This window comes from Sceloporus occidentalis, unplaced genomic scaffold (genome assembly GCF_023333645.1).
Source record: "Sceloporus occidentalis isolate IW3139 unplaced genomic scaffold, rSceOcc1.0.p SCAF_6, whole genome shotgun sequence".
NCBI lineage: Eukaryota > Metazoa > Chordata > Lepidosauria > Squamata > Phrynosomatidae > Sceloporus > Sceloporus occidentalis.
Genome location: NW_028316986.1, coordinates 84115319 through 84138718, shown reverse-complemented (window position 1 = coordinate 84138718; position 23400 = coordinate 84115319). Strand labels below are relative to the sequence as shown.

The 23400-nt window shown below is 38.4% G+C and overlaps 1 protein-coding gene across 1 annotated transcript in view; it reads left to right on the top strand.

Annotated features, from left to right (window-relative positions):
* ADGB (androglobin) overlaps positions 1–23400 on the top strand; it is a 100459-nt gene that overhangs the window by 20494 nt on the left and 56565 nt on the right. The window contains exons 8-15 of the mRNA XM_089530233.1: positions 182–381; positions 2378–2494; positions 4565–4659; positions 5948–6122; positions 9817–9907; positions 12197–12329; positions 12957–13014; positions 22669–22837. Of these exons, the coding sequence (XP_089386359.1) occupies positions 182–381; positions 2378–2494; positions 4565–4659; positions 5948–6122; positions 9817–9907; positions 12197–12329; positions 12957–13014; positions 22669–22837 (1038 nt within the window). The remainder of the gene's footprint in view (positions 1–181; positions 382–2377; positions 2495–4564; positions 4660–5947; positions 6123–9816; positions 9908–12196; positions 12330–12956; positions 13015–22668; positions 22838–23400) is intronic.

Genomic DNA, 23400 nt, shown 5'->3' with positions numbered 1-23400 from the left:
ACATAAACTAAATTTTAATTAATTGCATCACATAGAATAAGAAAATATGGTTTGGATGCTTCATTAGTTCTCTTCCCATAAGTTAAAAAAATCAACTGTTGTATAGAATACAGTATAGAATAGAGAACAAATAGTGGACAGCAATTGTAGTTTAAAATAACATGTATTTATATTGTTAAAGGTCTGGATATTTGGATAAAGTTTGGGACTTCTTAAAAGAAATATTGCCAGAATTTAAGCTACCAGAAGAGTCACCCCCTGAAACTAAAGCATCTCTTCAGGATACCAAAAAAGATCTCAAAAGCTCTGATATTAAAAATGACTCTATACCTGTCATTAAGCAACCAGAGAAGCCAGAAAAAGCAGAGAAAACTGGCAAAGGTATAAGATTTTACAAACAGTGTGTCACATTGATCATTGAAAGGCAGACCATGACTATAGTCCTGTTTGGGATGGGTGAAGTGCAAAGTAGTGGACTCTGAACTTTTTCCAAGGAAAATATATGTGCCACCAAATAACCACTAAATAATTCTTAGAATCTACAAAGAATTACTAGTACTGAAAAATGTTAGAATGTTTTAGAACATAGCTTACCATACAGTTGTAACTCAGGCCCAAAACATACAAGCCAAATAAAGTGGCTTCTGGCCACGTTGGGGGTGTGGTGTGTATATGACACATGCCCCCAAAGTGGCTGGAAACTGCTCCTGCTTCAGGAGCGGGCCATGTGGTCACTGCAGTCCTGGCCTGATTGGGACTGGAGCAGCCAGAGCCCTCTCCTTCCAGACTGTCTGCTTCAGCCCTCAGTGTACCATTAGGTACCATTCAATCCTTTTAAAATCAGAAGATTTTCAATATGCACAGAAATGTATTGTATTGGACCACTGAACAAGAAAAATTTCCTAAATTCCTATGAAAGTAAATTTGCAACAAACTAGGCATTTAATAGATTTTAAAAAGATAAAATATAAGTCTAAAATGATATATTGCCATATATTGTTATAAAATTAAATGTTTTTATTTTGAAGACAGAACCAAGGTTGGTACTTTTCCACCCTCTGCAACCCCATCCAAAATTGTTTCTGGTTCTAACCTCATGCCTCTGACTTCACAGCCCTGTAAATGATTTATAAAAATCAGTGTGCAACAAACTGGTTGTTGATTGGCTTTTTGAAAGCTATTCAGAAAGTAAAGTGCAACATAGATCTATTTTATTAATAAACAACTTAGAAATTTAATATGTGGAGAGATTTTGTAGCACCTTTGAGACTAATTGAAAGAAAGAATTTGGCAGCATGAACTTTCATAGGCTTCAGTCTACTTCCTCAGATGCTTTTGGTGGAGTGGAACAAAAGCATCTGAGGAAGTAGACTGAACCCTATGAAAGTTCATGCTGCCAACTTCTTTCTTTCAGTTAGCCTCAAAGCTGCTACAAGATCTCTCTACATACTGATTCTACAGACTGATTTAGTAATTTTTTCATAATTTGCTGTGTGTTACTCAGTATGACTATGCAGGCTTCTAGGAAAGCCAATGACCAGACATGGTGCAAATTCCTCTCCAATCAATGTTGCTGTATCTGTCCCTAAGGCTTCTGCATTCAGCTGTCTAGGCTATTTTGTGACTTACTGATCTGCATGGAGATCCTAATGCAAAATCTATGCTGGCGAGTGATTCTTAGAGTTGCTACTGTGTGGGTATGTGCCTTCAAGTCAGCTGTTAATTTATGGTGACTCCATGAATTTCATAGGGTTCTTTTAGGCAAGGAATACTCAGTAGTGGTGTGCCTCTGAAATATAGCCTACAACGCCTGGTATTCATTGGAAGTGTCCCATCCAAGAACTAATGAAGGCTGACCCTGGTTAACTTCCAAGATCAGACAGGATCTGTTGCTTTTAGGGTATTTGGGTCCATAGTTCCTTTTAGGTGATGTTCATTAATATACCTTAGACCAGGGTGAGCAAAGGGAATCTCGTGGGTCACATGCAGTCCTAGACCCCATTTTGGTGGCGCTTAAAACCCTTGCCAGTTCCTCAAAGCTCCCTGAATCTCCCCCATTTTTTAAAACCATTTTACATGATTAAAGTATTTTGCCATTCTTAGGTAGGAGTGTGGCCCATGGAATGATAGTGGTAGGAAAGTACATCACCCCACTGTTTTGCATTTGCTCACCCTTGATACAGATAAATTAATGAGTGATGAATTATTATTAGGGAATAATCTTAAACACAGAATTGTGGTGGATATACCCTTGAAATTCTGTTTGTTGGAACATGGAAAAGCATTTTGAATTTTAGGATTCTATATTACTTGAGAGAAGCACTACTCCATAGTATGTGATCAGATATGCTTGAATCTCTGTATTCATTTCCTTCAGAAAAGCCAGATCAAAAAGAAATTGGGAAGAAGAAGAGCAAAGATGGTGAAAAGGATAAGTTTAAGTCTGGACGAATGTCTGCTGACTTTCCAACTTCTCTTCAGATGTTTATGGATGGTAAATTATAAATGGTCCCTGGCATATGTAGCAGTTCCTCTTAATATGGTACACTTTATTGGTAGTAATTCATAGTAATGTACAGCTGATAAAAACTGCAATCATTTGCCAAAAGGGTCTGCAGTAAATAATAGCAAACAACCGGGGGGGGGGGGGGGGATGACTGTCAAGAACTTCATAAATTGTTACATGGCATAATGTAAATATTACCCCAAATTTCTATGTTACAGTGTGCCCTTGCCTTAAGCAGGGGATCCATTCCGGACTCCTCCACGTAAGGCAAATAGCGCATATGCTCAAGCCTCATTGAAAATAATAGGGCTCATGCATGATGTGCGGGGTGGTGCACACACCACAGGCACACACGCCATTGCAACCCAGTCGGCATGGTTTTCAGCATATGCTGAAAGTCGCCTAAAAGGCGACCACATATGATGTGGGCGCACTTTACTATAAATTACCTGAAGTCACTGACCCTCCAGTACAACCATATCTCATATACTGTACATTGCTCTGCTCATATACTAAATGCACTGCTAACATTATGTACTTGCAGATACTAATAACTACTATATATGTTACCATCCTAATGAGGGCTGGGAGGAAGCCAGCCCTCATCTGGCTATTTGGAATTCTCTAAACAGCACTTTCTCTCTCCATTTGTTGAGATCAGGAACTATGGAGATGGGGGAGTCCACATTCACCCTAAACCTGCTAGACTTCTCCCCTTTCAACCACTCACGGTTCCCTCCTGCAGTACCACAGAAACAAAAAAACAAACAGACAAAAACCAGACAAATGTGTGTTTATTTTTAAGAGCACTAACTGTCTGTGCCAGACTCATCCTAGTCCCAGTGTGATCTGTCCAAGTGGCAAACAGCCACATCTAACAAAACCTCTTTTTTAAAGATATTAATCTATTTTAAGAGAATCTGCACTTTACTCTGAAGATTCCAGGAAACTCTGGAGTAGCTCCAGTTCTCTTCACTGTCTGAGCAGCTGGATTGGTTCCAGTTCAACCTGATCCAGTTCTCCAGATAGCAAATGAGGCACCATCTTCCTTTCTCCATGTTGATCAAATGTCTGGGTGTCCCATGACCTCAGCAGAAGCAACGGTGATGGCCTGTGTACATAAACACACGGTGTCACACTGAATTTGGCCCTGTCCGTGTGGTCATCATTGTAGTTGGTCTGGGGCATAATGCTCTGGACTGGCCCTGGATTAAGTGGGCAGTATAGATGTGTCCCTACTTGGTAATTTTCAGTCATCAACTAGAGTAGCTTCTTATTTTAGGGATTCCATTTTTTTTTATTTTTCATGTTGCAGTATTTGTTGCCTTTTCCTTTTGAAAAAGCAAACCACCTTTTTAAAAAGTTGCAGGGCCCACCCCCTCTTTTTAACATTAAAATATATATTTTCAAAACTGGAAGTGGACTTTGGCACTTTTCAGGTTTCATTTAGATTTCTGGCAGTCCATATAATCCCCTGGAGATTGTCTGCCGGGGGATGGGGAAAAGAATGGCTCCTGGACCTGGCAAAGTTGTCTGTCCCTGCATTAATAGAGGCAAAAAGAAAATTAAAAGAAAATTTTTAAGAAAAGCAAACCCTGTAATTTTATATTACAGGAAACTTTAAGCCCCAGAAGTGAAACACTATGTAAGAATTTTAATTAGTGTTAATTGTTAAAGGCATTGCATGACTTCAGTTATATTTATAATGCATTCTTAGTCTTAAGGTGAACAACATGTGTGCTATTCAAATGACTCTAGTAGTCATTACTAATATTCTGAAAACACTGGTTAATTTAAGTGAAGAGAACATTGAAGAAAGTTATTTTCATAACTCCATTTAGATTACTTCACTGGAACGGATTACTTCCTTGGAACTATATTGGAGAAAGTGATTTTCATAACTTCTTTTATTGCCTTTATAGCATCATAGCACCTAATGAAGATATTGTTCGTTACTAATGAATATATTGCCTGCTACGATAAATATATTGTCTGTTATACAGTGTTAACATCTTATTTTTTAACAGTTTAATAGGCTTAATGGGTTCTTTTTAATAGGTTCTGCAGCACCACTGCAGCCTCAGATGGTGGCCTATGCTTACTATTTGCCTCTATATGTGTCTGAAAGAAAGATCTTTGTATTAGAGAAAATGGTAAGTATTTGTATAATTTTAACTGGTGTATCAAAACACCTGATTTATCAAAACACTGGCCAGGATTTAACTGGGTCCTTATGCTAGCAAAGGAAGCTCGTAAATGGTTTATATTGGAGACTATTTCTTCTCCCTCCTTACAGCCCCTGCATAGCTACACCTATAGATGTGGTGTCACCACAGTTGGTAACTCTTTTTCTTTTTCCTAGTGTTTCCCCCACTTGGTTAGCAGCTCTGCCAGACCCAGAAGGAGCTGCCAGGCAGCAGCATCACCCCCCCCCCACCCTCAGCCACAGCCAATGGAAGGCAGAGGCACCCTGTTTAGAGGAGGGGGGTGGCCAGTGGAGTTTTGCAAAGTATGACCCACTGAATGTTCACCCCTTCTGATACGTCACCCAGTGTGATCTGAATCCCCCACACCCTATAGTGATGTCCTTGCCTGGAATGGCCTCCTATTCCTTCCCTTCTCACAAAAATCTGCTGCAGGGAGTTTCCAGCCCCCTGATGCAAATATTGAGGGGGTGTGGAGGCTGCTTGAAGAAAAAGAACCTGCTCCTCTATAATTTGTTGATGGGCTTCTTCAAAGAACCCAAGAATGCAGTTTGAATTTGGCCATTCAGTACATTAGTACTGAAGAACCAAAAATAGTTCTGAAAAGTTGTACGTCTATATATACCTTGTTGTTCTTGGTTTGTTTGTTTTTAAAAAACCCAAGCACTTTGTCTTGTAAAGTTAAAATTAATGTTATAAATGTTTTCTTTTATAAGCATGGTGCAGTAGACCATGAATATTTAGAACACAATTATTTATAGTATTTCTATCTTTGACAAGGAAATCTTCACTGTAGTACCAGAAACTTTCCATGTGGGAAGTTCTGGATGTCCAGCATACTGTGATACAATCAAAAATGTATAATTAATCTTCAGACCAGCCAAGTTGGCTGATTTTATCTTTGAGAGAATCTGTCAACTCAAAATATACTGCACACACACACACTAAATATAAAAATCCTGGGCATTGATATGACTTTTAGAAGAATATCCAATCAGTATAACCCTTTTCTCTTTCATTTAGGGCTGTGGTTATAGAGGTTTGTTCTGCACACAGGCATATCAGCACTGGTGGCATATTTCTTTTCCCAAAACACTTCATTATTTTTTTCTAATCTTATGGACCATATTTAAGAATTAGGTTCTTAAAATTCTAACAAAGCTTACAGTTGGACTGAAATGAAAAAACTCTCTTGATCTTTTGGCTTGTAATAAAACCTCTTTTGTGTATTTTGTAGGCTGATTCATCTGAGAAGTTACGGGAATATGGTCTTTCTCACATTTACAGCCATCCTGCACTGCTTACTAGAACAAGGTCAGGCCCATTGGTGGCACCTCCAAAACCACCATTTGTACCACGTTGGAAGCTTATCCGACAAAAAAAGGAAACAATTGTGACAGATGAACCCCAAGGTGTGTCTTTAGAGGCTCTGCACTATAATTTAGTTTTAGCTAAGAACAATCTAGCATTAAATATTTGTGTTTGTCTCCAATGACTTCATATTAACTGTCATTCTGAGGATCAAAGAGATAATTTATAAAGCCAAAGGATACTTTTATCATCTATGTCAGTGGTGAAATGAGTCTCATGCAGTTGGGTCTAAACAGAATTGCATTTTTTAAAATTAGACCTACAATCCTTGAACAGATTAGTGATAAGATGATTAAAGGAATGTCTTTTGTATAAGTCTGCCTACCTATTCAGATTGTTTTTAGCAGCCTCCTTATATGTCCAAACAGTTCCTGAAAATAACCCCAGACTTAACTGAGACTAAAGAGAGGAGGGTTTCAGTAATTGTGTCTAACTATCCAAGGAAGACCCATCTCACTTTCTCATTAATGACTCTCGCTCAACTACTAAAATCCCTCCTTTTCAGAAGGTCATTTGGTGTTTTTGTTTGTTCTTTTTAAAACATTTTAAATATTTTGATTATGGTTGTGATATTTTCTGCTGCTGTTGCCATGTTTTATGCTATGTTATAAATCAGACAGATATTTTTAACCACTAAATTACTGATTGTGTTATAAGCTACTTAGAATTCCTTGTAGATATGTCATGATATAAGCATTTTAAAACAAACAATCTCTGGTATGTCACAGACTTGCAATGTAGGAAACAGGTTCACATAACAAGTAAACTGGTGTTCTTAATGTGCACTGCTGCTGTCTACCAGCACCAGCTCTCTCTGTCAGCAGCACCTTTCCCCTCTAACATTGTGAATTGCTTTTAAACTTTCCCAAGTATTTTATGTACCATGCCACCAGTATTTATAGGTAATTCTCATATACATTTTAACCTTTGGTTCATCACTTGAAGAGACTTATCTCTAATGAAGTTATAATATGCTAGGGTAGCATAGTAGCTAAAGCTCAAATTATTTGCAACATAGATTTGCATAGATGCTACTAATTTGCATCTCCAGCTGTGTCTCTTCAGTAACATATAACTTGCAGAAAAAGTATTACTATTTTAGCATGTTCCTGCTTTGTGCAGCATCCCATGAATAATGTAAAACAACATCAATTTTAATATTTTTGAATTGTATGCTTTTAGATAACGATATTGGATTGTAAATCGTATTACTGTTTGTTAATTTGTTTTTAATGTGCTATTTATTATTATTATTAACCTTTATTTATAAAGCGCTGTAAATTTACACAGCGCTGTACATACAATCTTTTTAATTGGACAGATCCCTGCCCTCAGGCTTACAATCTAAAAAGACACGACACAAAGGGAGTGGGGGTGGGGAGGGGACATCTCTAGTAGGATAATACATATAAAATACATAGCAATAAAGGAAATGATTCAATAAAACAGGGAAGAAAAGATCATCAAATAGCAAGTGACAATTATGCAATGCCTGGGAACGCTTCTCTGAACAGAATGGTCTTCAACTCCGTTTTGAAGCTGGTTAAAGAAGTGATGGCCCTTGCTTGTGGGGGAAGAAGGTTCCAGGAGTGAGGGGCAGCAAGTGAAAAGGGGCGAATCCGGGATGGGGCAGAGGAAATCCTGGGCTGTGACAGCAGACCTTGACTACCAGAACGGAGGGCCCTAGTGGGAAGGTGAGGAGAAATAAGGTCTGATAAGTAAGGGGGGGCAGCCCATGGAGGGCTTTGAACGTCAACAGCAGGAGCTTGTACTGAATGCGGAAAGGGAGGGGGAGCCAGTGAAGGGATGCCAACACAGGAGAGATGTGGTCAGAGCAGTGGGTGGAAGTGATAATGTGTGTAGCTGAATGCTGGACAGAAATTAAAGGACGGAGGTGAGAAAGAGGAAGCCCAGCCAGGAGGACGTTACAGTAATCAAGTCATGAGACCACTAGGGCATGAACCAGGATCTTGGCAGTAGAGGCAGAGAGAAATGGTCAGATTTTGGCAATAATGTATAAAAAGAATCTACAAGCCTTGGCTGTGGTCTGGATCTGAGGGATACACGACAGAGAAGAGTGAAAGATAAAACCAAGACTGCGGGCTTGCTGAACTGGTTGAATAGAAAAGTTGTCCACAGAGACAGAAAAGGAGTGTTGAAGGGTGGGCTTAGGAGGAAAGACAAGAAGCTCCGTCTTGGACATGTTGAGCTTCAAACGCCGATGGCGCATCCACTGCGAGACGGCTGTGAGGCAAGACGAGACTTGCTGTTCAAGCCTTGGAGAAAGGTCAGGGGTGGAAAGATATAACTGGGTGTCATCGGCATAGAGATGGTAGGAAAAACCAAAAGAGCTAATGAGTTTACCTAAGGATAGTGTGTAGAGAGAAAACAGAAGGGGACCCAGAACAGAGCCCTGGGGAACTCCAACATCTTTTATTGTATCCATTTTATCTGCTGTACACCGCTTTGATCTATAGGAAAAGCGGTATATAAATAAACAATGTATTATTATTATTATTATAACTGAGATCACAAGGTTGTTTTCAAAAATGACTGATACAACGTATAAATCAGAGGCATAGCCAGGTCAGTCTGGATCAGTATGCAAAGGGATTTTGCAGCACCTTTATGACTAACTGAGACAGAGATGTTGGCAGCATAAGGTTTTGTAGACAATGGTTTCCTGGCATGTTACCCATATTATAACACTAGTTAATATGCCAGCCTCATGGGGACTCGCTTGCTCTGTTTATCACATCTCCTTTCTAGTACTTAGCAGGCATCCACTACATCCCAATGATTTCATCCACCATTCATATAGTTACATACCAACCTTGGTTAAAGGCAATATCTTTCTCCTGCCTTTTTCCCTCAACGACTTCAACCATCATTAAAGCTGAGGCCCAGAGAGTTATCTCAGATCTATTCTTAAAAGGCACTGTATTTTGGCTATAGTCCAAAAAGAGCAGTACAGCTTTGCCCACAGAGTCTCTTGCATTTGTTGATACTTTTGAGTTTCAAAAAAGGCAGGAGGGGCTTGCATCCCTCAGTCACCATAGATACTATATAGAAATAGATACAGTCTGCCACTCATTTGAAACCTCACCTATGATATAAACTGTAATAAAATGCAAACCATCAAACCTGAACTGCAATTTCAAGTACAGACATGTCAACTATATCTATTCTGGGACGTTAAGAATATCCTGTCTACAATATTAAAATGTCAATTCTAACACAATAACTTCGGAAAAACTTTAAAAAAAATTTTCAGTCTTTCAAGTCAGAGTAAAATACCCATATGGCCTGCTTAAGAGAGGATAGTCATCCCTCTCATAATTTTTGAGGCCTGTCATTCAAATCTAGTTCAGTACTAAAGAAACATAAGAAGAGAGAGCTTGAAATTGCTCATCAGTACCTTAACACTTACTTAGCAGACTACGCAGGCTTATGGAAACCTCACACTAAGATGAGATGTACTGCGTTTTTTTAGTTAAATCATAGTAATTATTTTAAAATTTCTGTTACATACATTGTATACTCTAGAATCAGAGGCAGTGTATATGCACAGAACTTCCAGAAAACATATCCCACTTCAGGAAAAAAGCAGCATATTAAATAAATAACTACCTCCTGGATGTTTTTGTACAATTACTTTCGTATGAGAATTTGAACAGAAAAAGTTACATTTTTTGAATTACAGAGATCTCCTTTTTTCATTCCTTTATTTTTCAGAACCTGTGATTAAAAAGCTAGAACAATTTATTGAACTTGCTAGTCCTTTTGTGAACTTCAGACTTTCTGCAATGCCCATACCAAGAGATACGTAAGCATATTAATTATATTAATGAGTGGATCTCATTAAATTTAGTACTACATTGGGTTTGGGCAATCTGTGCAACAAAAATAGTTCTAATAACAGCGTATAACAGTACCAATTTTGTTGACATCCTTTTGGTGGATACCACGAATTTATGAGGGACATCTCCTTTTTAGGGATTGGTATATATAATAAAGGGGGGGTTTAGTCACTTAGCAGACTATCCCTTTATTGTTAGTAACATAAAACATGAACTTTCATTTCCTAGATATCTGTTGTCTCTTCTAGGAGCTGCTAATGTCTGATAAATTTATGCATGGGAGAACAAACATAGAGTGGTTCCAATAATTAAATTCAAGGGGCAATGAGGGTGTTTAAAATAGTAATTATATATATCTGTAAAAATTATGACATAAAGATTTACTATAAGCTTCCATTTTCTCTAGGTTGCTATTTTTTTTCTCTCATGAACAGTCCCTATCCCTTGAAGAAACTGGCCAGCCTTTTGCCAATGGGCCTATAAACTTCACCCCCAGTTAACTCACTGCCTGGCTATAAAGCCTTAGTTCTTTTTCCCCTTTCTGGTTGGTTGGGTTTTTGTTTACATGGATACATATGAGGCTTCTTTGCAGAGTAGTTCAGTCTCCACTCCAGTCTAATAGCCAGTGTTTGACTCAGATATTCATTTTTACTCACTGATGCTGTGAGCACAGCCCTGTCTTGAAGAATGCTTCAGCCATTGCTCCTCATGGGGCAGCATAAGCTGTCTCAAGTGAATTGCTTGTGGCCTTTCTCCATTCTCTGCTTCATGCAGTCTCTTCCTGTTTCTTCCTCCATTTCTTTCTGTGTTCTTTGACAACTTTTTCCCAAGTGCTCAGCTCCCAGGCACATCATTTTCTAGTTTCAAAGAAGGGATTAACAGACAATTCAAAAACAGCCAATCAGAATTTACTATTTTTTTAATTTCTACTATCTTTATATACAAGGCAGAAACCTCTCACATATATCTAACTATCTGTATACCATCAGCTACCATATGACAGTATACCTGCTGTTAGGCAGTGTACCACCCTGACATATAACACTGTAAACTTCTGTGGTCCTGGTTTCCAGTACAATATAGTTCTATTTTACATGTCAGCTATCATTTCACCTCTTCTTGTTTCAACACAAAACATATCAACACCCTTTAACTTTTACTCCAGGCAACAGTGGCTTCCCCACACTTAAAATAAGACAGATGCAGAAACTACAGAAAGAGAATTGGTCTTACACAGGTGAATTGTATAGTAGTAAAAATGCAATTATGAATGTCAATATCATACTGAGAAATATAAAAATTTCGAATGTCCAAAGACAACGAAATCCACCAGAAATGTTGGTTCATCATGACACTTCAATACTACTTGCATACTTTGGCAGGATGGCACTAATATTGTCTGCTTATATATTTGAAACATTGAAATTTTGTACAACTAGTTTTCTATGAGAAGTTGCCATTCAACTACAGAGACTTGTTTAGTGAGATGGTATTTCATTTTTCTGAAGAACAGCTCATTTTCAGAATGAACTCATCAAAAATATTTTTTTAGTATTGACTAATATCTCATTAGAATGCAAGGAAGTACATTTGAAGCATAATGGAACATCATTTTTGAAGTCAGTTTCATTATCCTTTGGACACAGAAACTATTTCTTAGTAGGATTTCTTTTTATTGTATTTAACACTATTACTGGAATATAATTACTCTATGCCAGACACTGTCAAATATACTATTATAATCTTAAGTTTTCCCATGGTTGGGCTTGAGCCAAAGCCATATATCCCATGAATGAGAGAGGCATTTGCGTAGACCTGGAACTACCCAAAGCTTAGCAGATAATGAAGAGAAAAACTAAGGTAAGGACTTACACCCCAGTCCAGCAAGAGCCCATAATAAATGATATCAAATGTTAAATGGTCAGGGGAATAGTAAGAAATGGCTGGTGCAGAAGCATGACACTTTATTATACTTAAAGATCAGAAGGAACTATTTCATTTCCACTTCCTTGTTCACCAAGAAGCTATTTTTAAATGTCCCAAGAGAACAAAGAGAGATGCTCCCTTAGAAATGGAGAATTCAGTGGAGAAATCAATCATAATGATGTAAATGGCAGTAGGGACAATGATGTCATTTTCACCTACCCCATTGAAAAAAATCAAAATGGAAGCAGAAACCCTAAGAACAGGCTAATGAAGACTGAACATTATTTAATTTTTAGATATGCAAATTGATTTGCTTGTGTTTTATTTAGCCACTTCCCACCATCTACCTTCAAAAGGGGATCACTTCCAGCATCCACCCTCCCTTCTGTCACGGAAAGTGATGAAAACATAATTGAAATGTATGGAGACTCAAATCCCATGAGTACAGAAGACAATTCTCAGGTCAAGATTTTATTTTGTACTGTAAGAAAACTGTAAAAGAACTATAATTCTTAATTCTTGTAGAATCATTTTTTTAAAAAAAATATTTTGAAGCTCTTTGCATATGAATGAATCAGAAAACACTGGTTTGTAGTTATAATGTCATATCATAAAATGCATTATAACAGTTGTGCTGTATTGTAAGTCTCAAGTCACCAAGCTTAATGTAGCCCATCCCAATGATGAATTACAACCAGGTGCAACTTGTCATTGCCCTTGTTTTCTTGCGATCTAGAGACTGTCCACACAAGCGAGAAAATGTGGTTTTGCCACATGTTGGAACCTACCTGTTTAAATGAAGCATGTGGCCAACACTGGAGAAATCCAGGATGAAGCCCTGCTCTGGCGTTAAACACTGGAGTAAAATAACTCCTAGTTTGCTGTGGTCCAGGTTGGAAAGTGCAAATTATGTTTACAAGACTACATTCTCCGTATTTTTAAGACAGATTTAATTATGAGAAGCAGGCCTTAGTTAAAGAGACACAGGGAAGGACCATGTTTGAGGAAAGACACTAAAGTTTTAAAATAAATTGCTTCATAATATTAAGTCAACAATGTTCTAAACAAGATTTTTCCCTCATTCTGTAGGAATCTACATTACTTTCTAATTTAGTTCCACAACATATTGTTGAAGGATCCACTAAAGGTAATAGTTGTGAAATATGTGTGCTCTGTTTGGTTGGATAATATGAAATATGTAATTATTTGTAAATTGTGTTTATTTGTGGAATTTTTATTTCTTCATATCTTGTCTCAAGATGGTATACAGCACAAAACTAAAAATGGGTCAGAGAACTGCATAAAAACAAAAACAATGAACAGAAAATGAGTTTAAAAACTGTTTAAAATAATGATGATGACTGTAATCCACCTTTGTTCATCTGCAAGCAGAATAGACTCCTTCATTCTTCCAGAAAATGCACCAGTGTGTTGGATCTTCCAGAGCAACTTAGTGGAATATGCAGGAGGAGCAGGGAGAAGAAGAGGAATGGGGAGGGCAATGGTCCATTCACATAACATTGGCTATTGGAGTAAAAATTTTAAAATCCATTAAAAGTAGTTAATATTAAACACACAAACAGGATAGACTGCAAGCGATACTTAAAAGTTGGCAAGTATATATGTCTGAAGAGATATGTTTAAATTTTGGGTGCTACCACTGAAAAGCCACTTCTGTCTTATATACTATAGTGACTGAGCTTTGTGTCAGAAAGCCCTTGGTTCAGATCTCACACCGCTTTGTTGTTGTCTACCTTCAAGTCATTTCTGATTTATGGTGACCATAAAGGTCGTCTGAGAGTCTGGAGTTTTAGAGACATCCAACTCTTATTTTTCCTTGTCATCAAAACCAAGTGAGACTGGAACATCAATGCTGTAATGGGGTAGAGTGTATGGAGGCCAATAAACTGAAGCTGAATCCCAGTAAGGCAGAGGCTTTGATTGTGGGATACAAATAAAAGTATTATTATTATTATTATTATTATTATTATTATTATTATTATTTAATTACAACATACACAATCTAGAAAGTCCTACAGGGGGCATGTGGTGAATGGAGGTGAAGGGGGCATCTAGGGAGGACTTGTATGATATGATATTGCTTTGCCTATCTGTCACTCACACACTGATGCACCAATGCTCTTTTTGGGTGGATCATTGCACATCCAACTGTGTGGCCAATCAAAGGGGCAGCCAGGCAATGGGATGGCATCTAAGCAGGAAGAGGGAGATAAGTCAAGGTCACTGCCAGTGTGTTTGTGTGATGGTGTGCATATATGGTGGGGAGGCAACAAAACAAATTACCCAACATCAGAGCATCAAAGTTGATGATTTCAAGATGGTTAAAGAGTTGTTTACATTTATGATGATGTTATTCCCACAATTCAAGACCTCAGCAGGTATGAGCACATTCAACCAGATCTATGGCAACAACCACAGCATTTATGGTGTCCTAACAGCAGCCACTCCTATCTTTGAGTTGTGTGGCCAAGGTATATCCCACTAGCTGTGGATAGCTCCTTTAGCCATCCTGAGAATGAGAGGTTGATACCTGTCATGAATGGTCATTTTACAAAGTCTGAAGGGACACCCAGTGGCTGCATGTTGAAAAGAGGGATAGCTTCTTTCTTTTGACAATATTCTATCCAATATATTATGTATAGAATATTTTATATCTATGAATACAACATACATTGTAACAAGTGATCATAAGGCTATGTTGAAATAGAATAGAACTTTGGACTCCTGCCTCAATCAGTTGCCATGAGCAGTTGGCATAACCCACATGTTATGGGTTATGTTCACTGTATGTATTAATCTATTTTAAATTCTATTAAAATAATGATGTCCCACACTTAATGTCAAGTTCTCTGGGCAGTATAGAATAAAATCAGTTGGAACAGTTTAAAATAGTTTAAGCCAATAAGAATAATTTTAAAACATTAACGGTGTACTAAACCATTTAACACTTGAAACTGGACAGTGCAAAAAAAAAAAAAAAAACAATTTAAATCCACTCTTGCCAGGTTCATTCACTCATGTCTCTGTAACACATGTCAGGTCAGCCCTTTTATTCAAAACCAGGACATGGCAGATGGTTTTATTGAAGACTGATAGTGTTCAGCACCAACACCAAGAAAGCAAACAGTGAGTTGACAGGGCAACCTGGAACTTGAAAGATAGGACATGTATCCTCCTATTCTGGCTATCCAACCCTGAGTACTATACCTTCCTGTCCCACTAGAAGCATCCCATTCCTCCCCCGCTCTCTTGAGATTTACTCAAGGACATGTAGAAACAAGGCAAACATATGACTGTATAACAAGTACCAGAATACATCAATTGAAGCACTCAGCTTTCCCCTGAGTAATGCTTGCTCTTTCCTCTGTCTCAGACCCTCATCAGAATCAATCACACTCTCACTTTGGGTTACCAGACCTTGCCTCTCACCCATGTTGTGTGTGCTCCCTTCAACCTAAGGGATTGAAGAGATACCGTTACTGTGTGTCCCTAAAGTGGTAACCACTTTACTAGTCTCTCAAGATAGTCCCAGTGCCAGTCACTGCTTTATATCCCACACCAGCCACGAAGGTGATGGTTATTAAAGAGGGGGCATGGGAAACAGCTCACTCTGATCAGCACACTTGGACTTGGTCATGATCAAAAATTACTGTAACAAAAAAATAAGGCAGCCTGCTGCATAATGTTCTCCCCTACCCCATTCTTCTAATTAACCTTGGCCAAGCTTCAGCAGATAACACCATAAGACATATGCTTATTTATTTCACTTATAAATTCATTTGTATATAGAAGTTTGTAAAACCAGCCAAACAGTTTATTGATGTGAAGTCAAAGGCTTTCATGGCCGGCATCCATAGTTTTTTGTGGGTTTTTTGGACTATGTGGCCATGTTCTAGAAGAATTTATTCCTGGCGTTATTGATGGCTTGTGGTATATACTGTAGTTTAGTGTGTCTTCCTGGATACATGCACTATCTTATTTATTCTTAATATTTGAGCAGCTGCTTACATCATTGTGCTTATTTTTCTTGCAAAATATTATTTTTCAATGTATTTATGAAGAATATAACCTTAAAGCTTCTTTCATAATGTATTTTGACTTAATGGTATGTGTTGTCAAACTGTATAACATCACACTGAATCAGGAAATGGTGCTGTGTCAAAATGCTTTTCTGTAACTTCAGCTTCATATAAAATGTCAGGGTATAAATCATAAATCAAAAAGGATGAAAAGTGAAATAATGGGTTTTGCTTAAGGTATTCATTTATTTAATGGAAGTGTTTTGAAATCAACAAGCTTTTTTAGTCAACAAAGTAATTTGCTGAAGCTTAGAACTGGAATTTGTGATAATAGACACCACATGTCAAATACCTTACATATTGCCATTGTTCAGTGTTAATGGAATTACAGTCCATCGCAGACATCACTCATCCTCCCAAATATGTTCTCAAGCCAGCATGTGGAGAAAATGTATGCTGGCTAAAGGCTTGATTATAAACCACTTTTCTTCATTATCAGATGAAAATACTTTTTAAAGCCATTCATAAAAGTTGGGGCTGCTAAAGTACATTAAATGCATAAATGGAAGCTGAAAAGATAGTACACTAATCATTCTTAAAAAGTAGAGGAATGGAAATATTATTTATTAACTTGATTTTTCAAACTAAATAACAAATTGTGAACACCGTCTTTAATTATCTATATGATTTATTTACCATTATATATGATTCATTGATAACATGCAATTATAATAGAATAGATAATCTTTGTGCATGTTTGGCGAGGGACAATGCGTTACAAACTGCAGGTACATAATGCACTTACCTCCCAATCTTTGAGACTGCAGATATTTAGAAATGACTTCTCCCCCTTTGTAAATACTTTTAATATTGTGTCAGGAAAATATCTGAACTTTTTGCTTGACATCATTGGACATCAGTTATCTCAAAAAATATATGTACAGTGGCCCTTCCTATAAGCGGGGGAATCTGTTCCTGACACACACCTGTGAATGGGAAAAACCACCTATGTGAGAATCCTATGGATTCCTATGGTGTCATTTGGCCCTCCAGGGCTTGCTGTCTGCATGAGCTCAAGTCTGCGGATGGCAAGCCTGCAGATGGCAGAGGCAGACTGTATTATCTAAATGATGTAGGGTTTGAATGCTGACTTTTAGTTTATTTTAAAAGAGCAGAAAGTAGAACATAGAAAGATTTGGCTTCAGTCTACTTAAGTCTCATTAATATTTTTAATTTTGTCAGGTTGAAGCATTGCACACAGCATTTTTTCAGATTTTGGGGGAGAAAGGTGACACCCCTTCCCATTTGAATTAATCTTCAATGAGCAGACAAATTCTGACAATGTGTCTTACTTTTAAGTATGGAACAGATTGAGTCTCCCTTATCTGAAATGCTTGGGACCAGAAGTGTTTTGGATTTCAGTTTTTATTTCTTCAGATTTTCGATTATGTACATATACATAATGAGATATCTTGAAGATGGGACCTACAGCTAAACATGAAATTCATTTATGTTTCATATACATCTTATACACAAAGCCTGAAAGTCATTGTATACAGTACACTATTCTTAATAATTATGTTCATGAAACAAAGTGTATGTACATTCAACCATCAGAAAGTAAAAGTGTCATTATCTCAGCCACACATGAAAAACGTTTTTGGATTTTGGAACATTCATATTTTGGATTTTCAGATAAGGGATTCTCAGCCTGCACTGATTTCAATTTCTATTTCAGATATTAAAGTTCTGTGACAGAGTCTCAGGAAGGTTTCATGTCAGTCTACTACTTATACCACTGCTAAATGTTCCCCACACATTTTCTAGGGGACAAAAAAGAGCTGTCAGTATCTTAGATCAAGAAAATAATCAAACAATATATAAAACATTGTAATCAATGGTGCATAAAAAAGTAATAACAGAAACAAACATTAATATAAGAACCCTAGAAATCAAATAACTAAGTTTTACAGTATTATGTTTGTTATCTGTAATACATTTGTTGTATTCTTTATTCTTCATTTCTGTTTTTTGTAGAATTATTTTATGGTTATTATGTATGTTATGCTACAATTGGTGGGGAGGCTACATTTTTTGTATTTGATACCTTTCTTTTGTAATCCGCTTTGATTCCACGAGGAAAAAGCGGAATATAAATAAATAATTTATTATTATTATTATTAATTATCATATCTGCTATGAACACAACACAGGATAGGGAAAATAAGAATGAACTGCAGAAATGCCCGTCATTTCCATGGCAGCCAGTTATTTGTCTTGAGAAGTCCTGTCTATTTGAGACATTTTTGTTGTAATAATTGTGAATTGTGCTTTATATCCTCTTGGCTGGCAGAGAAGCAATCTTATGGTATGAAAGATACACAAGATGGGAAAAGTGAAAGGCCAGAAGAATTTTTTTAGCAAGTATAGTTTAGAAGCATGTATTTCAGGACTGAGTACTTTGCCTTTGCCTAGGGTCTTTTACGAGTCATGGTTGTAGGCATAAGCAGCTTTGAAAGGGCATGTCCTTACAAAGTTAAAAATGGAATATTTTTAAGATTATCTGGATTTTTATTTTAGAATGGGTATTCATACATATAAACCCACTTCTTCAAATGCAGTACAGGGTGATATTAATGTCTCAGGTTATAAAGCATATTTATACAGTACAGCTGTGAGAGTGGGGTAGAATGTAGTACAATTCAGTAAGATATGAATCATATCCCTTGCCCTATTTTCAAAGGGCTGGTTGAAGTAACACAGGTCTTTCAGCTCTTCACAGTGGTCAGTTAGTGTGGATGTATGAAAACAATACATTTGCCTACCAAAAGTCAGTTTCCCTGGTTTCCAAACACTATACAATTCAAATCAACTGTTTCTCTTTCCAGTCTTCCTTTGTAATTTCCTTGTCCAAAGACTGACCTGTAAATCCCTTACTGTGTGTCTGGGAAGGTCGAAATGTTCTGCGGCAGATTTGGGGGCTTTGCCATTTCTAATGTCAGATTTATCTTCATTTATCCTCATACATAGAGACTGTCCTATTTGTCCAATATAGAGTGTAGAAGGGCATTGCTGGCATAGGCCAGCATATATTACATAGCTTCCGTATTAGGAAATAAGTAACATCAGCAAGCACTTGGTCTCAGTATAGTTTAATGTTAACCTAGAGAGACCTCTAGAGGTTAAAGCACACTTTGTAGCTTTTCATTTCAGATTTTTCTGTATTGGATCAAATGTTCACAGCTTTTTCTCCACCTTAATTTCAATTAATTCATAATATTCAAATTCTGTGGCGCTCCAGATGTTGTTGGCTAACATCCATTAGCCCTCACAAGCATAGGCAGTGGTGAGGAATGATTATTATTATTAACCTTTATTTATGAAGCGCTGTAAATTTACATGAGAGTTATAATCCAACAACCTCTGTAAGGCAGTGCTTTAAGTTTCTGTTTCAAGTAAGGCTAGAGGAATTTGTTTTGGCTCATTTTAGATCAGATGAGTAGTTAGTGGGGGGAATCTGTTTCTGAGAATTTGCTATTGTAACGTTAGCACATGTATATAGTTCTGGACATTCGTACCTTAGTCTATTTGCTCCTGGGCACTAGATGTTTGACTGTTTCTTCCAAACTAGCAAAAACAAGGATGCTCCAAAGAAGAAGACTTTCTTTTATGTGGAGGACTGCAGCCCAGTATAAAAAGATGTTAATCAAACAAAAGACTGCTTTGTCAGATGGTCTGGACAAATAGTTAATCAATGATAGTTTTATCACTACTAAGAAGTTAAATTGCTTCCTTTCCTAGGGCACTACATAAGAACTTTACTCAGTTTCTGAGACCTTCCTTGTCCTCCCCATTGAGCAACTGAATTTTGGTTGAAGGGGCAGGAATGAGGGGAAGGCACCCATCATGGTACCCACACCATGAAAGAGTCTTCTCAGAAAGGTTTAATTGCTACTGCATTCGCTTTTGAAAAGTATATGTTGAAAATGGAAGATTTTGCAGTTTCAGAAGTCATTGTTTAGTTATTTTTTTTCACCATCCCTTCTCTCTTTCTCACAGTTTGATGAACATGTGATATCCCTTGGCAATCAGCTCCACTGCTGAATAGCTTTTACATGTCTCCTTATGTCCTTCTGATTCATTCATTTTCTATGTGCTGGTTCTAATCCTACCAAAGAGGGCATATCCACACTCTCTCTTCTGCCTGGCAGCCTTTTATATATTTCTACTCTACTGTCAAATACTTGCCCTTAATCTTCTCTTCTTCCAGCTAAAAATGTAATGTACTGCACTTAGACAGAAAAAAATGAAATGCATAGATATAGGATGAGGGATACCTGGCTTAACAGACTACACGTGAAAGGGATCTAGGAGTCCTAGTAGACCACAAGTTGAACATGAGTCAGTAGTGTGATGCAGCAGCTTAAAAAATTGAATGGGATAATAGGCTGCATCAATAGAAGTATAGTGTCTAGACCAGTGATGACACGTGTAGCCATTTGGGGTGACACGCGGCGTCCCCTGGGACAAACCTGCTTTTGGGGGGGCCCTGCCCGCCCCTGCCCGGTTCCCCCCAATTGGGGCCTTTGTCCCAGGCCCAGCCTCTGGGCCGGGCGCGCTCATGCGGTCATTATCGCGGCTGCTAACGCGGCTGGCCGGCCACCCACCTCCTCCATGGCCGCGCTGCGCCACCCTCTGCCTCCACCGCTCCTCCTCCCCCTCCCTCCCAGCGCAGCTGCTGCGCAGCCCACGGCGCTTGCCTGGGCCACGGCCGGCAGCAGCGTGCACTTGCCGTTTTGCGCGCTTGCGCGCACTGCTTAAGGGACAGCGCTCGCCTCCTAAGCCTTCTGGCCAATGGCAGACGAGCAGGGGCTGGCCTGGTTTCCAGCCCCAGTCTGCCATTGGCCAGTGTCAGGAGCCTTGGAGGAGGAGGCTGAGGCAGAGGAGGAGGAGGAGGCAAAGGAGGAGGAAGAGGAGGCAAAGGAGGAGGAGGAGGCGGCAGCAAAGGAGTAAGAGGAGGAGAAGGAGGCAAAGGAGGAGGATAGGCCTCTGGGGCAGGGGGAGGGAAAAGTTTTTTTTTTTAATTTTTAAATATATACAACCCAGCCTTGGTTTTTTATTTTATTTTATTTTTAAATATATTCAACCCAGCCTTGGTTATTTTATTTTATTTTATTTTTGTTATTAAATAACAAAGTGTCCTCCATTTTGACCATGTCTAAGAAACATGCATTTATATTAACATTTTTTAAAAAATCATTATTTTTTGGCATGTCCTCCATTTTTCAAAAAATGTGTCCTACATTTGTAAATTATGTTTTTTGTCGAAGTGACACACCATGCGAGTTATGCTCAATTTTTTGCCGAATTTTGACACACCACGCCGAAAAGGTTGCCCATCACTGGTCTAGACCAAGGGAAGCAGTAGTCCCACTCTACTCTGCTTTGGTCAGGCCTCACCTGGAATACTGCGTCTAGTTCTGGGCACCACAATTCAAAAAGGATGTTGACAAGCGGGAGCATTTCCAGATGCTGGTTACCAAAATGGTTAAGGGTCCGGAAATACTGCCCTATGACAAGTGACTTAGGGAGCTGGGTATGTTTAGCCTGGAGAAGAGAAGGTTAAGAGGTGATATGATAGCCCTGTTTCAATATTTGAAGGGGTGTCATATTGAGGCTGAAGCAACCTTGTTTTCTGCTGCTCCAGAGACTAAGAAGCAATGGATGCAAACTACAGGAAAAGAAATTCCAGTTAAACATTAAGAGGAACTTCCTGATAGTAAGAACTGTTCAAAAGTGTAATATACTCCCTTGGAATGTAGTGGAGTCTCCTCCTCTGGAAGTTTTTAAACAGAGGCTGGATGGCCATATGTCGGGAGTAGTTTGATTGTGTGTTCCTGCATGGCAGGAGGTTGGACTGGATGTTCCTTTTAGTCTCTTCCAACTCTATGATTCTATGCTTCCACGAGTCTAAGACCTCTAGGGGAGGGGTTTTTCTGGTCCCATCACAAGCATGTCACTGAGGACACAGGAGAGAATTTCCCAAGTTCTGGAACTCCCTTTGGGAGTCCATTTGGCTGCTCTCCCTGCTGTCTTTCCATCACCAGTTCAAAATCTTTTTATTTTGTGAGGCATTTAGTTTTTAATCTGCTGTGGCAGATGATGCTTTCAATGGAGTAGGTGTATTCTTATTTTATTGTGTCTTCAACATGTGTCTTTAAAACGGAACTTAGATTTAATTGCATTTTAACTTTTGTATTAATAGTTTTGTTGTACTGTTTTTTGTTTTGTGTTTTTAAATAGCTGTAAGGAACCCTGAATCCTGGGCTGAGAGAAAGATAAAATATAAAATAAACAAGCACATAAATACATAAATTATTATTACCCACAACGTGCACACTGTACTTCTGCTACTGTTGCCAAAGCTTGCATTACATCCAGTTTTATGTTTCAATATGATTATACCTCATATTGTTTTACTATGACATTGTAAGCTTTGTGGAGTGGACATTTTGCCTAGAGAAGGAGAGTTTATACTTTTTGATGACTGAAATAAAATTTTGTCCACATAACCTACAAGGTTTTGTAGTTTACATATTTTTACAGCAGTCAGTGAGAGTTTAGACTGTCTCTTTGTTTTATGAAGTTATTAAGAGGAACATAGTTTGCTTTTTATGTTTTACAAATTCACAACTATAGTATCATTTCTCTACACTGCCCAGAATAGTATTTATGAAATCTTCACATTTTTCTTCATACAGGTGAATCAACTGAAAAAATGAGTAGTGAAGCAGCTCAGTTACTTGAATCAACAGACGCTGCTGTCAGCAGCCAAGTAGTAAACAAAACTCCAGAAGAAATTGAAGCAGAAAAGAACCCAATTTCCAAGGAAATATGGATGGACTATGAAGATTTCTGTGTTTGTTTTCAGTAAGAGGTGTTTTATTGTTGTTGGAGCAATATTTCTGGAAATGTTATGCTTTGCCACACTATACAAAAAACAGTGGTTTATTTGGTGGAAGTTAGTTACACATCGATCCCAAATTATAAGCAGTGTAAAATATCAGTTGTGACTAACTTTAATCCCATTAATTTCATTGGGACTTGTGGGACTTTCTTCATCTGAATCCAACCAAACCATTGCTATTCATAAAATGAATTCTCATTCCCTGCTGTACAGACCAGCAACATGGCTGGGTAACTTATTAGATTTTTCCAAAAAATACATAATTATGGCGCATTACAGATGGCCCAAAAGGGGCCGTCTCGTGCCGCCGCCGGTTGCAGCGTCCGGGAACTGCAGCAGCCAAACGGCGCTTTTCGCGCTCCTTCTTGCTCCCCGGAAGAAACGCCGCGAGGCGCTAGTCGCGCACTCGCGCCGTCATTTCCGGGGCGCGACGTGCAGACGCAGACGTCCGTTACATCAAGATGGCGGCGGCCGTGTGGAATGGCTGCCGCCATTTGTTACCGACAGAGTCCGTAACAGGAGTAGG